General features: G+C 41.1%; 2 protein-coding genes across 2 annotated transcripts; both read left to right on the top strand.

The window, feature by feature from the left end:
• Positions 1-4,671: 4,671 nt before the first annotated feature.
• tmed10 (transmembrane p24 trafficking protein 10) lies at positions 4,672-11,125 on the top strand. Its single transcript, XM_073492824.1, has 5 exons — positions 4,672-4,890; positions 5,875-5,995; positions 6,391-6,464; positions 9,139-9,265; positions 9,718-11,125. Exons 1-5 carry the CDS (start codon positions 4,714-4,716, stop codon positions 9,837-9,839), a joined length of 621 nt encoding a protein of 206 aa, XP_073348925.1. The 5' UTR covers positions 4,672-4,713; the 3' UTR covers positions 9,840-11,125.
• A 2,437-nt stretch (positions 11,126-13,562) lies between these two features.
• On the top strand, positions 13,563-15,952 carry eif2b2 (eukaryotic translation initiation factor 2B, subunit 2 beta). Its single transcript, XM_073492819.1, has 8 exons — positions 13,563-13,831; positions 14,225-14,345; positions 14,626-14,777; positions 14,888-15,051; positions 15,169-15,264; positions 15,344-15,481; positions 15,561-15,627; positions 15,756-15,952. The coding sequence occupies exons 1-8, from the start codon at positions 13,660-13,662 to the stop codon at positions 15,911-15,913; spliced, it is 1,068 nt and encodes a 355-aa protein (XP_073348920.1). The 5' UTR covers positions 13,563-13,659; the 3' UTR covers positions 15,914-15,952.
• The last annotated feature ends 1,226 nt before the right edge of the window (positions 15,953-17,178 follow it).

Genomic DNA, 17,178 nt, shown 5'->3' with positions numbered 1-17,178 from the left:
CAACACCTTATTGTTACGCAGTTGGTCATCAAACCTTCCCTACCGCTCCCTCCTACTTGTCATTCTTTCACCTCACTCGCTCATTTGACCCTTTTATCAATATTGCACCATGTAAAGAATCACCGGAAGCCGGATTGCTCAATGGCTTTACACAGGAAGTGCGTGGTGTGTGTGCGTTAGGGACGTGCGGTGTGGAAGACTACCGTCGCACAATAACTAACTTGCCCTGACGTTTGAGCCCTTTCCAGTGTGGACACACCCTTTTTGTGCAACACGGCCAAGACGATATGAACAGTTGTCAGGCCTGCTCCTCCAAAGTATGACCTGAAACAAATCAAAAGATTCAGGGAAAGTTGCAGAAGCAAAATGCCTCTTTCTTAGTTTCCTGCTTGAGGAAAATTTCTTGGATTGAAACTGGGCTTTTACAAAGCCTCTTGTTTTGTTAGCACTGTGCTGTTGCATAACAGCTGAATTCTGAGTACCTATCTGTTTTCCTTTCCACTTAAGATGAGCCTCCTTTTCCCTCAATAAAGCCTCAGTGTGCGACCATGCAGCGCCTAATAACTCCATCTATTAATACCTCTATGTCGGCCCCAGGGAGCTGGGGTAGCAGCAGAAATAGCAGGTGCCTATTGCTTCTTTTAACATCAGCATCAACAGCAGTAAAATTAGACCACTATGACGCCAACCTGCGTCGGTGCTGCAACCCATGGGAGGAACCAGGCAAGCGTACGCCCGATAGAAAAAGAGGAGGAAAGTGAGAGCGAGGCGAGGGGAGGAAGAGGATGGGAGAAAATGATGAGTGTTTGAGGACAGCAGCGAGGGAGGCAGACAGAGATCCCTGCCTGGGTGTAATTGCGAGCACCGTGATGATGAAACAGCTGAGTTCGCCTCCGTGCCACGACAGCAAGAGCTCGGTTTGGCTCGGCTCCATATTCAGAGAAATCCATCCCCTGATACCTTCCTTCTGTCGAGAGAGGATACAGACAGCACTCAGTGTCTTACCCCTGTAGACAGGTGTCTGTCTGAGTGATACAATGACGCTAAATTATACTTTTGATCTGTCCTTGATGTATTTGTTTTAGTGTCGTGAGTGTGACACAGTGCAGATATTTCATAAAATCACATTTCTATGACACAGTCTGTGTGTTCATCTGTAGGAGTGTGACGAATCAAATTCAGGTTGGGATTCTGGGCTCTTATCTGCGTGCATCTGCCTTTCCTTTGTATTTTTCCGTGTCTAGAGGTGATAACAAGCACAACTCAAAGAATGACAGCAATTAGTCGAAGGGCGTGTAGACACTTGCGTCAGCATGCGCGCTCATTTAAGGAAGTAATCTTACTGTGAAAGGTAGAACTTTCATAATGACTTACAGTGCTGAACCAGTGCCCAGGAGTGATATAAAGGTTAGTCAATCAACAGTGAGATTATTGCGGTAGCTTTCCACGTTAATCCACATTGAATATGTTCAAACATGTAAAATGAAAATGGCTACTAGAGCATGTAAAAAATGCAGATAAGTCTCAGGTATATGACTTTAAAGTTGTGCATTTCATTTCTGCCCTAAAAAGCTCTGTAGCATGGAGGAGTGTGTGACATGCTATTCTTAGAGGTTATTTGACGCACTAAGCTACAATACTGCAGGGATTTCTCTATCCAATAATTACTGTTCACTTAGTGCCAGACTCCCCACACAGCAGCGTGTCCTCGTCTCGTCTCGTGGGATCAGTAACAAGGATGTTTCCCTGGAAACTGGACAGCTCTATCATATGTAATTGGGTAATCCCTGAGCCGCTGACAGAAAAATAATAGCTTTTGGGATTTTCAAAATACCCCAGCCAACACTGAGCGTGATATGGCTGTTTCGTAACCCGGATTCACCAATCGCATACAGGATGGATTACTGTGCAGTTACTGTAATATTAGAGACATTTTAAGTGTAGATCTATAGCAAGAAGAAAAGGGATGATTTGTAATCTTACAGCTGTTGTCTAAATATCTCTCTTCTATCAGGTTTAACAAAAGAAGTATATTAATCATTGTTCATTCAGCTAAAGCGTGTGTCCACAAGAGTCTATATGGTATGAAACAGGGTCATACAACCATCTTCATTACAGAGACCAACTCTGACTTATATAACAGGTCAGACTTTAGACTATAAAACAGCAACTATAGGCAATGTATTGATATATATTGTTATCATGATGTGAGACTATACATCGTCCTGGATTTTGGATATATCTTCATATGACATAAGTGTTGTCTTTTCCTGTTTTATAAGGCTGCTTTACTGTAAAGTGATGTTAATTTTCTGAACTTACCAGACTTGTACTTGTTTTTAAGACTTGTCTTTACCCACGTAGTCATTACAACCACATTACTGATGATTATCTATCAAACATCTCATTGTGTTATTATTTTGTTTTAAGTACCAATAGTCATCACTACAATACTGATATCTAGGTTTGGCCAAACATGTTGTGATATTTGATCTTGTCACCCAGTCGTAGTATTTATGAGGTGCTTTTTAGGAGATTTCAAAATATCCAGATATACTACAGTGTGCATTGTGCATATAGTGGATATATCCTAAATGTAGCGCAGTATTATTTTAATATAATACTTTTATAATATAGTACTTTTAATAAAAAGAGGAAGCAGAAGTCAGGTGAGAACTTGCTTGTTTTTTTAAAATAAAAAACAAAGATCTGTAATAAAAGAACAAACGCCTGCAGGTAATCAATGCAATCCGCCATTTTGCTACTACCTTTTACTTCTGTTGTGCATTGTGCAGCTCCCTCCATTGATGGCACATCAGTGATTACAATAGCTACGTTCCAAACTTCGCTCGCATCAAGGTCCAAAGAATCCTGAACGGAACCGGATGAATGACCGGAGCCAGTTTGGTGAAAAAGATGTGAACTGTAATCACTGTGTCGTGGACTTGAGTCAAGTAATGTCACTGTTTTGATGACTTGTAACTTTTTCTCTCAAAAGAAGTAAATGACTTGAGACCCAACATGATGACTCGAATTACTTTTGTGTTTATTTTTAGTTTTTCGGCTTAGTGTTTTGTTGTCTGTCAGTATTTCCCTGTTTCAGTGTGACAGGGAGGGGAAATTTCTGATTGAGAAATAAATAATCTTTTACAAAGTTCCTTGTATGATGACATTTCACTAAATCTCACTTAATAATCTCATTATTTGACAGGTACTAATACCTTATCTTTTCACTTCATACAGACCGGATACTGCAGGTAAGACTGCAGTTTTTCAGGTGGGGGAAAGTGACATGACTTGACACAACCTGTGACTTGACTTGCCCAAGAAAAAAATGACTTGGAGCTTACCTGAGACCTGGACTAATGACTGGATTTAACTGGTGTCAAGAACTTGCAAACAGGTATTTGTCTATTATCGACAGTAAAATAACGAGAGCCCCTGATCTTTCTTTTTTTGGTTTTCACTACCATGACCATTGCACATGAATACCCATACTCTGCCACTTAGGAATATGGCCTTTTTGACCCACTAGAGGGCCTCAGGTCATAAATATACTATAGTCTCAGTGAGGGCCCCACTCAGATCTTCTCAAAACCAGAAACTTTGGTTGTCCCAAAGGGGTCTTGTGTGTGTGGTTCACTTGTTTTGTAAAATTATCTGCTTGTGACTACAAGTACACCTGGTGTAAACCACCTGATTTGGTGTTATCAGACCAGTGAGCAGGCGTTATTATCACATCTGTAGTAGGTCATTACTACTACTAATGCCTATTTAATGGTCTGATAACTCAAATTAAGTGTGTAAACACTGCAGTGTGATACCTGAATACAACAAGCTGCAAAGTTCAAGACTACAAAGCATGTCACTATCTGTAATAAAGTAAGCTCAAAGGTCTGATCACAAGCTTTCAAAGGGTTCAACTGCCTCTCACTGTAGTGTTCAGCAAATTAAGCTAGGTCATGTGTGCAACTTTGGTCATGTGTTGGATTTTAACCCCTGTGTCTGTTTAAGGTTTCTGGTGTCGGATGTGAACGTCCTCCCTGATCTTTCCCCACCCATCCATTACCTCTTGGAAGAAGACTTTGAGTGCTGCCTCTCTGGCGTCCACTCATTCTGTTGTCCTTGTTGTTGCATTTATGTAGCGTCCCCAACAGCTGTTACATATGTGGCGTGCTCCACTTCTGCTTTCCCAGGGGTCCAGTCTTTAGGGCGTACCAGCAGAAATCTGTAACAGCCTGGTATTGGAGTCCCACTTGGATGCCTCCGGTGGTCCCCATTGAGTTAGCAGTGTCTGTTCATGTCTTACAGACACTAATTCAGGGGGGGGTACTCCCATTAACTTTGGGCCTTGAGTGCCACTTGCTGCAATATCAAAATACCTGGCTATTAATTGTTGCAGCTCTAATCGTGTACAAACTGTATTTGCTGAGGAAGACAGTGAGATGTGGTTGAAAGTTGTGCCAATCCCAGGTAAAAAAAAAAAAGAGGCTTGTCTTACTTTTATATTTTTCAAAAGGCAACGACCCAAACAGCCAGAGGCTCTTTAAACTGAGTGAACTCACCATTAAGTGGGAGAGGGAGTGTAGTTCTACCTCCAGGCCAGCGGCGGCGCTGGAGGCTCCGGTCAAGCCGGCAGTGTGAGTTGGAACTCGGCGTTAAGCTCGGTGGCTGCCTGGCACGGGCTGGTTGGTCGGTTGGTTGAGGGTAGCCATGGCTCGACTCGCTGCGCTACTGCTGTTACCGGTTCTCATTGAATCTGTATTTTCCATTTCTTTCTTTTTACCGGTCAACTCAAGAAAGTGCTTACGAGAGGAGATCCACAAAGACGTCCTCGTCACGGGGGAGTATGAAATAAGCGAACAGGCGAACACCAAAACTAATCTGAAGGTGAGCACAGACCTGCGGCTAGCTGCACAGCTAACGTAGCCAGCTTGTGTTGAGGCCGAAGTGGCCGGTAACATCTATGTTGACGCACACTAGCTGCTACGCGACAAATCCACAGCTTGTGTTAAATATAGCGTGAACTGTTGGTGGAGTGTGGCTGAAATTTGTGACAACTGTTGTTAGCACTGTAGCTAACCTAGGCCCCGAAAAACTCGTCTTCCTGGTTTTGGCTAATTAGCTAGCTAGCTAACGTCAGCGCTTGCTTGCATTATCTTTAAGTATGTATTTTGACATAAACTCACAGTAGCCTGACACTAATGGACATAACATGTATTAACGTTTGCGGGTGTTAATTTCACAAGTATTGTGTGTTGTATTGTGTCAAGTAATCTCGTATGTATCATCGGCTCGCCTCTGCTGCTGTTACACGTCAGTCTTACTGTCCATTCAACTGGCAGCCTCAAGCTAGCGACATTAGCATATTAGCCACTTATGATACATGTCAACGACAGCTTTGTGCACTGTTATTTTAATTAATAGGGTGTTTTGTCTTATTCATTCATCACGCAGGGACTTCTACCCTAACATTTTTATTAACTAATTGAATTTTAATAAAAAAGATTCTGTATTTTTTGTTTGTTTGTTTGTTTTGCTTTAACAGCTGCTGCATTGAAACTAATATTGATGGCATGCTGGTATTAAGAAGGTTAATGCAGTCTGTTTGGGCTGAATTTTGGTTTAATAACATGATTTGAGCTGTTGATTATGTTTTTTCAATAACATTGTAATCTAGTAAATGACATATTAACAGGCTTGACATAATTCCCCCAGAGCTCAAGAAAGCTGAAATTCTTTAATTGATCATTTTATGTAGCAAAATCTAAATATTTGAGATGCTGGGACCAGTGAATATTGAAATATTGTCAATAGACTCATTGATTCAGCAATACAGTTAATATTTACATCATTTCCTTGTTAATTCTGCAGATCACAGATTCCTCCAGCCACACTCTTTACTCCAAGGAAGATGCAACAAAAGGAAAGTTTGCGTTCACCACAGAGGACTATGACATGTTCGAGGTGTGCTTCGAGAGCAAATCACCCATGGGTAAGTGTGTTAATCCCCAATTACTTTTTTTTTTTTGAGACACACTCACCAGATGCAATGTCATTTTTCTGTCACTGACAGATTTACATGAAGACAATTAATTTGTGTTAACCATCAGCAAGAGCAAAGAAGATGGAAATGTTGCATGTTTATGATATTAACGTATTAAATTAGAGATGTGAATGTCTGGAAATTAGTTAGTTATAAAGCAATGACTGGAAACTCATAATGATTCACACAGATAAATGATTAATTGAAATATGGGGAAGTTTCTTAGGTTGTCAATGAAGGTTTTTTTGATTCTGAAACTAAACGAGGGTTACGTAGTTCAGTGAGTAAACAATTTAACACAGGTAACTGCATATGATACTAAAATTTGTGCTCCTTTTGATCAGGGACTGGAAGAGTGCCTGACCAGCTGGTCAATCTGGACATGAAGCACGGTGTGGAGGCCAAAAACTATGAAGAGGTAAGTGTTGGAGCCCAAAGTGTTTGCTTTCTTTTGTAGAATGATACAGATTGTGCAGATTAAAGTCTGTCTGCAGTTTACAGACTAGGTCAGTGGATGTGGGCCTTTGTTTTTCTTTAGCAAGGGTTTCAAATGCATATTTTCACCATTCCGGTTTGAAAAACTCTAAACCCATAGATTCATTTTTCATTTATTCATACAACCTGTATAGAAATACTGAAGAATCATTGAGGGCATGCCCTAATTTTCAGTGATGTCGAAAGTGCATTTAAGACAATAGACAAAAATGATTAACAAGAACACAAGCAATTTCATTGCCTCTGTACTTGTACTGTGCACAATGACAATAAAGTTGACTCTAATCTAAACTAACAACAAATTGGCTTACTTTAAGTGTTTATTGCACCCAACCAGATACCATGATATTTATAATCCAACAATATCTTTAGCTCTAGAGAATTGCATGTATTCAGTCTTTTTTGTATTCAGGGCTCACTTCTAATTTAAAAATGCATCTTGCAAATTATCAAAAGTTTGTTGTAGGATTGCAGTGGCTGAATGTGCAGTATTAGTAGGGCAGTGCAGAGCTGTAACGTCTTCATGAAGATGGGTGTTCAATTTGTTATGGAGGAGGTAAAATTTTTAACCTAGCAGAACCACCTTTTGAAAGTGGTAAAAAAAATTAAATGAATAATGATCATTTCCCCAAATCACACATGGCTGCCGATAAGACAGGTCATCCTGAAAATCATTTACATTCAGAATAAAAGCCAGTGTCACATAGCGTCTGCAGGTGCATATCATGATCAGTGGTATTGGATGCTTTTGTCATTTGATTGCCAGCCTGAGCCTGGTAAATGTGCTAGAGGGCCTAAATGTCCTAAATATAACCTACAGTTTAGGTCAAGGTTCTTCTTTTAGAAGCTGCTTTTGTACTCTGAAAATTGCAGCTTGAACCACTCAGTTAAATGTGTACAAAGTACACCCCTAGTCATGATAAAGGCCCTCATTTATCAAACTATGTGAGAGACAAAGTAAGTACAGGTTCAAGAGATGCAAGAGACATGTGGTCTTTTCCCCGTAACAGTTGCACAATACTGCAATCAGATAAAGATGAATAAATGAAGTTGAGCTGTGGAACTTCATTTACATTTATGCAACATTTAAATACTTGTACTTGCGTAGATGCCTTGTGATGCATCAGTGGCATTGCCACGTGTCCATTGTCGAAACATGATAATTGCGTCACAGCTTCCTATTATAGAAAACAGGGAAATCGATGGGGGAGGTTCTTTGCCTCCACATCATTCAATATCGCCCCCTTATAGGGACACGTCGTTGTGCATCATCACATCCATTACTTACTAGCCCTTCTGAGAATGGATAGCACTTGGTTCTGCGGCTGCCTCCAGCAACACTTAAAAATAAGTACAGAAGTGATAAAGCCCTGTGAGCTGAGAATCACCCTCCTTCCCACACATGCTGCTGCGTGAACATGACGTTCTGTTCTGCACAGCGAGTGTGTAGGTGGATGTTAAGGGAGAGCTCGAGTGGGCATGCCTGTCTGTTGGCAGGAGGGTGGAGCTGAATTTACACATGTATTCACCTACGTAGATAGATGGGTGTGTTTCTTAGAACAAATTTGCATGTTGTTCAGTAGATGATGTATTAGTTTTTGGTAAAAAAAAATGCTGGAAAGAGTCCCTGTCTGTTACACAATGTTTTAGAAATGTGTACTTGGCAGATGCAAGCTGCAGTACTCAGTGTTTCTTTGTTATCTGCTTATTTGCTGCCATTACGCACACTTTATCACAGGCAGATTTTACTGTGCAAGTCCCTAATGGGCAAATCTCTGTGGTAGGGGCTGCTGCACCATTTAAGGCTGTAGTTGGGTTTATTTGGTCGGGACTAAAGAGAGAATCCGAGACATTGCTGCTGTTTTAAATTTGTTCTATTTTGTGGTCACACAGACTTAAGACAAGCGAACCGACTAGGGCTGCAACAAATGATTATTTTCATTATTGATTAATCAATTATTTTCATGATTAATCGTTTTTGTGTGACCAACAGTCCAAAACCCAAAGACTACTAAGTTTCTGTCATAAATGACAAAGAAAAGCAGAAAGTCCTCACATTTAAGAAACTGGAACCGGTTTTAAATTTTTGCTTGAAAAATGACAGAAACAATTAATTGATTATCAAAAAAGTTGGCAAAGTTGGTTAATGGTCTTTTGATTGACTAATTGATTAATCAACTATTCGTTGCAGCTCTAGGACCAACAGCGTAATTGCACAACAACATAGTGCCAACTAGATGTCATAATCATCAGATAAATCTTGTTTGGCTGTTAAATTTGCACGTCAGACAGTTATTTCACAACAACCTGTGGTTGGGCCGACCAGATGTTTGTTCAAGATAAAGACCCTCTTTCTCAGGCAGTGCACCTGTACAGTTCACACCAGAGTTTAAATGGCAGCTTTCTCACCAACCTAAATGAACAAGATGAAATGGCCAAACACAATTTAAACACACAGAGCAGTGTGTGCGCAGTCTGAGAGTGACCCCTGCTGGACAAAGTATATACTGCTGAAAGAGTACTTCTGTCTACCCTAACTTTGGCTTTGAAGGCGTCACTTTTACATGGCTGTAGTAGTACCTGTTTTGTCCCACCAGATTGCCAAGGTGGAGAAGCTGAAGCCCCTTGAGGTCGAGCTGAGGCGACTGGAGGACCTGTCAGAGTCCATCGTCAATGACTTTGCTTACATGAAGAAGAGAGAGGAGGAGATGCGGGACACCAATGGTAAGAAAACAACACAATTTACTGAAATTGCACTTGACCACACTGACCAGAGAAAAGACAATTGATTGGTCCATAGTAGCTATCTGCAGCTCCATCCTTTACGTTCATAGCAGAAGTGCACGAAGTAATCCTGTCTTCCTCTCGTTTTCAACATTGTTGAGGACACACAGTTGTCTTCATTGAAATTGTCAGTGCGAGCACAAAAGTCAGTTGTAGCTGCACAAAGACGCTGATTTGAAATAGGTAGCGTGAGTTAACACAATGTACAAGATGAATAAAATCTGTCTGCCCGGCTTTAAGTGTCAGATTTTAATTACCTGAGGACAGTGATGAAATGTAACTGGATACATTCGCTCAAGTACTGTTCTTCAGCTTTGGGGTACTTGTACTTTGGTGGAGAAGAAGTCACTGACCAATAACATGACTGGCCCTCTTTCTTTACCTCCCTCCAGAGTCCACCAACACACGCGTGCTGTACTTCAGCATATTCTCCATGTGCTGTCTCATCGGCCTGGCCACATGGCAGGTCTTCTACTTGCGGCGCTTCTTCAAGGCAAAGAAGCTGATCGAGTAGAGCGGCCCCTAGCTCCTAACCTCGGGGGAAGCTGCCTGCCAGTCAGCCACCACATCCCAACATCCACCCTCTTTGGACTAGCTTCAGCAAACAACAGCAAGTGGGGTCGAGGGGCTCAAATTCTAGTTTTCACAGCTGTAAGAGAAAGAGTACCAAGGCTGTCCTCTGAAAAATGATTCACCTGCTTATTTAGTGGTTTAAAACATGAAAAGCGCTGTAGGGAGAAATGCACTCTGAGACATGGGAGGCGTATGTCACTGCATTGGTGAGATACGTCCATCTCCATGGTACTTCACGTTTCTGTCTGCACTGTTTTGAATGTTGCAGCTTACTGAATAAGAACTTGTTCCTTCAATCAGTTGAGCAGTGATGTTTGATTTTGAGCTTTGTTTGAATGGATGTGCCATGAGCGAATGTCTTTTTCCCTTCTGTTGATGTACACATTATTTGCCATGCCAAGCAAACTAGAGCCTTGGTTCCCTTTTATCAAGTGAAGGCTAATTGAAAAGTGGTTTGTTGTTACTTCGATGAGAAAATTGGCAACCACTTAACTTCTGTGTTATGTCACTTAATTTTGCATACATGTTTGGTAGCTAACTTTAACCGTGTCTTTAGTTTGTTTTCATATTGTAAATGCTACTTAGTTGCTTCAACAGGTATATTTTCTGGGGCGGGGGGCTGTGAGCTGTCAGAGTAATATTCTGCTAGTTATAAATTAGGTCACTTCTATGAGCTCTTGCACGTTCTAGTTTTGTTTTTGAAACACCTGAATATTAGTTTGTCACCAATCAAAGGTAGCCAGAACCAAAAACCTTGTTTATTCAGTAATTTAACCACCTGACTTCTGTGATACGGTTCATATATACTTGTGCAAGTTTCTCTTGTCGCAGTGCAGTGGACGGAGGTTTTCAGGGGAAATGTAAAGTATTCTATCCAAACATTATTGTGAAATTTCCTTTCAGTCATACAACCTCTTTCTTTACTCACTGTTAAATTCAGCTGTCCTTTTGTAATTTTCAGAATATCACTTCCCAATTACAGTACTTGCGGATCCATCCAGCGTGCTTCTTTTCGTTAGAAATACTTATGAGGCTTGGGTTACATAAGAATGTGGGTGGTTGCAAATATTCAGATTGTTTTTGACAGGGATTAATTGAGGCATCTGTCATGGATACATTTTTAACAAATGCGCATTGTGCGCAATCAATGATTTTTATGTTGACTGACAAATTTTGTAAATTTGTGTTGGGCTTTTATTCAATAAAATATTGGATGGATTTACATTAGTTATACTGTAGTCTAACATTTCATTTCCCACTTGCAGTTCTAATAACCCATATATTAGGATTATGGTCTTTAAATTAAATACACAGTATGGTGAGTGCTGGACTCAAATAGCTACAAGAGAAAATACCTCACGACGGCATAATACTATGGGTAAAGGTTTACAAATATTCAAAATAATTTCTAATATTCAATTGAAACACTGGAAAGGAAACACTGACAAATATAAAATATCAGTGTTAATGTGTAACTTAAGATCAACTTGTCTGAAAAAAATCATCTGGTAAATGGTCACGTGACCACAGCTGTTTACATCCTCGGTGTATTTTGAAGACTGGATGGAGTCATACATTCATTTGGGAGAGGCTTTCATCCAAAGCAACTTCCAGTAAGTGCATTTAAACTCCATCGTAACAAGAGCTAGCGGTCATCAAAAATTGAACACGTCCCTCCCAAACACAGAAAAGCATTTACAGTGCTACAATACAGGAGCTCATTATGGCCCTTATTAGTTGCCAAAGAAACAATGGCACTTGAATTCACCAGCTTAAATCTTCGGATTTGACAGACCATCACATGATTTGATTGAGGACAATCAGTTTAATCAACAATCAGAATCCCATCGCTTACTTGTTACGTTATAAGTATTTCATTATTTATTCAACTACTGCTGAATCCCATCATGAGCTCATCTTCTCATCACAGACCAGGAAGCGAACATTTACAGTAAGTGATCCACCAAACCTCGAACCTCAACTCAAGATAAATATAACTCACCACTTCCACCAGAGTGGTGGACCCACCAATAAACAGAGTCGGCCTGACTCTGACAGGAGATTTCCATCACTGGAAACTGGGGAAGAAGCATAACCCTCTTTTAAATTACTCTGAAGACAAGTCTGTGCTCAGTACAGTAAATTAACATTGTAGTTGTGCTTGAAAGCCAAAACTTGTTACTTAGAGTTTTACATGTTTCTACGGAAGCCCTAAAGGGCCATGCATTCATACATTTTATTTCCTCCATTTTCCCGTGATAACGAGTTAATTTCATTTGTTTTCTCGAGATCTCGAGTTATTATCTCGAAATAACAACTGCCGTTTTCCCGAGATAACGGGATAATTTTCTCGAGATCTCGAGATAATGAAACCTTGTTTTCCCGAGATAACGATATAATTAATTTGAGATCCTGAGAAAACAAAACGATAGTGTAGTATATTAAATCATTGCAGGAAACATCATTCAGTGTAGCAATGTCGGGAGCAGGAGCATATCGATCACCGCGTCACATATCTTTTCAATCAAGGCCTGACACAGGCTGAAATAGCATTATGCCTTGCTATTACAGAGAATATACACATTAGTGTGCGTAATCTAAAAAGACGGTTAGCAAGGCTTCAGCTATATTGGCGGCGCAGTCTTAGTGAGCCTGATGTAGATCTCGAATGAATTATATCGTTATCTCGAGATCTCGAGAAAATTATCTCGGGAAAACGGCAGTTGTTATTTCAAGATAATAACTTGAGATCTCTAAACACATGAAATTAACTCGTTATCACGGGAAAACGGAGGAAATAAAATGTATGAATGCATGGCCCTTTAGGGCTTCCGTATGATGGAAATCTAAGGCCTATCATATCACAGTCATTATCTTGAGATCTCGAATTAATTATATCGTTATCTCGGAAAACAAAGTTTTGTTATCTCGAGATCTCGAGAAAATTATCTCGTTATCTCGGGAAAACGGCAGTTGTTATTTCGAGATAATAACTCGAGATCTCGAGAAAACAAATGAAATTAACTCGTTATCGTTATGAATGCATGGCCCCTTAGGGCTTCCGTAGTATTTCACTTTAAATAGCACAATACTCAAAATAAGTTAGGGATATTGGGATATGGGTGCATATGTGCATGGATATGCAATAAAAGTCAAATGAAATGTGTTGCGTTATTTATGGGGACTAAAAATATTTACATAACACATAATATGTCACAGAATAAACAATTAAGTGAAAGACTAAAATATCCCAATATCTCTAACTAATGTTGAGTAGTATATATATAAAAAAGTTTCCACCAAACACTGAAATTCAGGCAATTAAAATGTTCAGGCAATTTTCGGCCAGCTAAGGGAACAGAATCTAAAGGGGACACAACATCTGGCATTACACCTGTCTCCAGGTATGATTGGCCTGGTTGTGCTGCACATCTTTGTAAAAAAATACTCGACAAATGAAAGTCACAGCAGTGACACACTTTCCGGTGATTTAACAGACGCGTAGCTCGTCCGAGGCGCTCATTAAACGATTAAAAAACGACGAAGTTCACAGTTAGCTACTAAATCTACGTGTTAGCTGTTTGCTAACACACTGCAGACTTGACGCAATAGCTCGTGAAGCGATCCACCAATCAGATGGAGGCGCCGAGCTAATCACCCGGATGTACTCCTGAAGTACTTCCGTGTCAAAACAGTTTCGTGGTAGCAACACTGCGCTGCGTAGTTTTTACTTTGACATTAAGGCATATTTTATAGCAGCTATGCCGGGTCCAGACAAGGAAACGGACCTGACGGAGAGAATTGAAGCGTTTCTGTTCGACCTTAACCGTGGAGGGAGCGGGGCGGGACCGCTGCGGGGCTCGGCGGAGACAGCCCGAGAAACGACAGCCCTGCTCCGTAGGATCACAGCCCAGGCACGGTGGAGCAGCGCAGGTACCGCATGATACTTCATATACAGTGTAACCCAGACTTTACAGGAGTATGAAAGCTGTCAGTGAAGCTGCACAGTGTGGACATCAGTGTTGTAGCTGCTGCAACACCTGTCAGAGCTGTGGTAACTAATAATGACTCTTACAGATGGAGATGGTGCTCAAGGGAACGAGTTTCTAATAAACTGCGCTTGTTTTTCTATATGAGATGTGATGAGATTATATATATGAGATGTCACACTAATAAGACAACAAAAAATGCTCAATATACTGTCACACACAGTATAATGAATCAATTTATACACAAGCTGTATGTAAGATATGTGATTTAAACAAATTGTCACTAGTTTCAGCATTGACACATTCTTACTTCCACCTAAAATGCTCTCCGTCTCAGGCGATCTGATGGAAATAATCCGGAAAGAAGGGAGGAGAATGACTGCCGCCCAGCCGTCAGAGACCACTGTTGGCAACATGATCAGACGGGTGCTGAAGATCATCAGAGAGGAATATGCCAGGTGAGGAGGCCTTCAGAGACTAGACAGAATAAAAACCAGTCACTGTGCTGGAAATGTTATAGACGAGGGTCACCGAGTACACACACTCACATGGATCATGAATATTATGAAAGCAGATCTGGATTTATTGCAGAAAGGAGCCTAAATCTGCATTGTAAATGCTGCTCTACTTGTGTCGTGCCTTCAAATTTACACAGTGTTTATGAAACTTTGAGATTTCTGCAAAAAATGTCACAATTCCTCTTTTTCACAAGCTTGTTTGCTTTGTGGTTTTCTGCAGATCTCGAGGTAGCAGTGAAGAGGCCGACCAGCAGGAATCCCTCCACAAGCTTCTGACCTCTGGAGGAGTCAGTGACGAGAACTTCAGACAGCATTTCGCCGCCCTCAAAGCGAACGTCATTGAGGCCATCAATGAGTTGCTGACAGAGCTTGGTATGGGTTTTTTTTTTCTCATTTTCATTTCCCTTCAGCTGGTATTAGATAATCATTAAAGTCTGTATGTATTCTGTGAGGTTTTGTTCACTTCTTGTTTCCTTTTTCAGAGGGAACAACTGACAACATTGCGATGCAGGCCCTGGAACACATTCACTCTAATGAGGTCATCATGACTATTGGTCGCTCTCGCACCGTGGAGGCCTTCCTCAAAGATGCTGCACGCAAACGCAAGTTCCATGTCATCGTGGCGGAGTGTGCCCCCTTCTGCCAGGTACCTCAAACACACCAAAATACGAGAAATTCTATATTCATGGAGGAAAAACAAGAAAATGTGTTCTTAGATAAAATATAGTTATAATCTTTATCTTCTTTACTCACCTTCCACCAGGGACATGAGATGGCAACCAGTCTGTCAAAAGCCGGCATCGAAACAACCGTGATCGGAGACGCTGCCATATTTGCAGTGATGTCTCGTGTTAATAAGGTATGCAACACCACAGATGACCTTAAAACGGTCACTTCAAAGCACGTTGGTTAACATGAGGGGTGATCTCTCCCCTCAGGTCATCATCGGTACGCAGACAGTTCTGGCAAACGGAGGACTGAGGGCCGTCAATGGGACGCACACTCTCGCCCTCGCAGCCAAGCACCACTCGACTCCTCTGATCGTTTGTGCCCCCATGTTCAAGCTCTCGCCTCAGGTAAGAAGACTCTCCACCTGTCAGATTTCTATCGTTTCTGCTGATGACAAATAATAATGAAACTATTTTGTGTCTTCAGTTCCCAAATGAAGAAGACACCTTCCATAAGTTTGTCTCTCCACATGAGGTTCTTCCTTTCACTGAAGGTAACCCCTAACAAAACGACTGTCAACTTTATTTTCATTTTGAACATCAGCTTTTAAGACTTTAGAGTAAATGTTCCTCTTTAAAGTTTATTATCTGAGGGATTCACTGTTTATAATTTGTATTTCAGGTGAGATTCTCTCAAAGGTCAATGTGCACTGTCCGGTGTTCGACTACGTCCCACCCGAGCTCATCACACTGTTCATCTCTAACATTGGAGGACATGCACCATCATACATCTACCGACTGATGAGTGAACTTTACCACCCAGAAGACCATGAACTTTAACTAGTGTAATTAACAAATAAATTAAAATAAATGATTGAAGCAGTGTCGTTTATTGTTGCTGTACTTTAGGTCTTCTTCTTGGAGTCTTCCCTACACTTTAATACAGTTGTGAGACTGTAAGTTTTGTGTTTTTAGGTATTTTTGTGGCTAAATCATTTTTAACATCACCTCACTTCACCACAATATATTAACAGAACTCACCTGCCTCAGGCTGCGTTTTGCTGGAGGTAGGTGGCATACTGGATGTGCAGCTGTATTCAAACATACAGTGCATCTATACTGTTACACCACTGCATTAAGTCTGTGGTGTCATTCTACTTCATATAAAGAAGGCACTGTACAAATAAGCTTTAATTTGACTAAGACCGGCATTTAATTAGTTACAGGTTTAAACTATAACATTCAGTGATAATAAAAATAATAACAGCAGTGTATCAAGAGACTGACTATTACTGTACAAGCAAAAAACGTGGCTGCAGCAGACAGAGAAGGACAAACAACTGCTGCAGCCGGCACACTGATTTGCACCAGTGGTTCAACATAACAAATTACCTACTTGTGTTTATGCATTAGTAAAATAAAAGGTTGCACTACAATTAAATAGTTATACATGCCCAACAATACGTGTAATTATTGGTCAGTCACTCTAGGTAGGAGGAGGGACACTAAACAGCAGCAACAGTAAGCCAAATAAGTTAACAGGTTTCACATTCAGATGATTCATAAATATCCTTAGCAGCTAACTTAGCTTCATTATCTAGCATTATTAGCTCTCTTCTTGACATCTTAAACTACAACCTGACGTCACTTTATAACATTACATTAAACATTTTCACACCACAATCATACAGAAATGTGTCACTTCGCTCCAGCAGCGTTTACAACCCTGCAGAGAAGTGTTGAGTGTGGCTGATGTAGTTGCAGGTGTCCTCCAGGTGGAGGCGGTGTAGGACACGCAGAGCAGCAGGTGTGTGGAGGCTTCAGCGGGAATAAGAAGATGAAGAAGCCGCTGTGTGGCGCACAGAGGTCGGGTTTGAGTGTGTGTGTTGTGACAGCAGCGTCCCGGTGAGTGTAAAAAGACTGGGTCCCGCTGTATTACTCAGGCTGCACTACAGCGTCTATTCACAGGCGCGATCCCACTACTGAGCGGCACGGGGGCTTTGGCCTGCTCCGTTTCCGACCTGGGCCGGTGCACCCCTCCTTAGGCGACCTGGTGGTCCCGGGCTCCCCCAGGAGCACCATATCGATACCGGGCTTAGTGCGGA

The sequence above is a fragment of the Pagrus major genome, chromosome 22, assembly GCF_040436345.1.
Source record: "Pagrus major chromosome 22, Pma_NU_1.0".
NCBI classification, from domain to species: domain Eukaryota; kingdom Metazoa; phylum Chordata; class Actinopteri; order Spariformes; family Sparidae; genus Pagrus; species Pagrus major.
The sequence above is the reverse complement of the archived record's forward strand: the minus strand, read 5'-3'. Positions and strand labels throughout refer to the sequence as shown.

What these genes read in the sequence shown, in the direction of transcription:
- tmed10 (XM_073492824.1), top strand. Translation starts at nt 4,714, where the DNA reads ATGGCTCGACTCGCTGCGCTACTGCTGTTACCGGTTCTCATTGAATCT. An exon ending in CGAGAGCAAATCACCCATGG is followed by an intron (nt 5,996 to 6,390) that starts GTAAGTGTGTTA and finishes CCTTTTGATCAG; the next exon opens with GGACTGGAAGAGTGCCTGAC. An exon ending in AGGCCAAAAACTATGAAGAG is followed by an intron (nt 6,465 to 9,138) that starts GTAAGTGTTGGA and finishes TTGTCCCACCAG; the next exon opens with ATTGCCAAGGTGGAGAAGCT.
- eif2b2 (XM_073492819.1), top strand. Translation starts at nt 13,660, where the DNA reads ATGCCGGGTCCAGACAAGGAAACGGACCTGACGGAGAGAATTGAAGCG. An exon ending in ATCAGAGAGGAATATGCCAG is followed by an intron (nt 14,346 to 14,625) that starts GTGAGGAGGCCT and finishes GGTTTTCTGCAG; the next exon opens with ATCTCGAGGTAGCAGTGAAG. An exon ending in TGATGTCTCGTGTTAATAAG is followed by an intron (nt 15,265 to 15,343) that starts GTATGCAACACC and finishes CTCTCCCCTCAG; the next exon opens with GTCATCATCGGTACGCAGAC.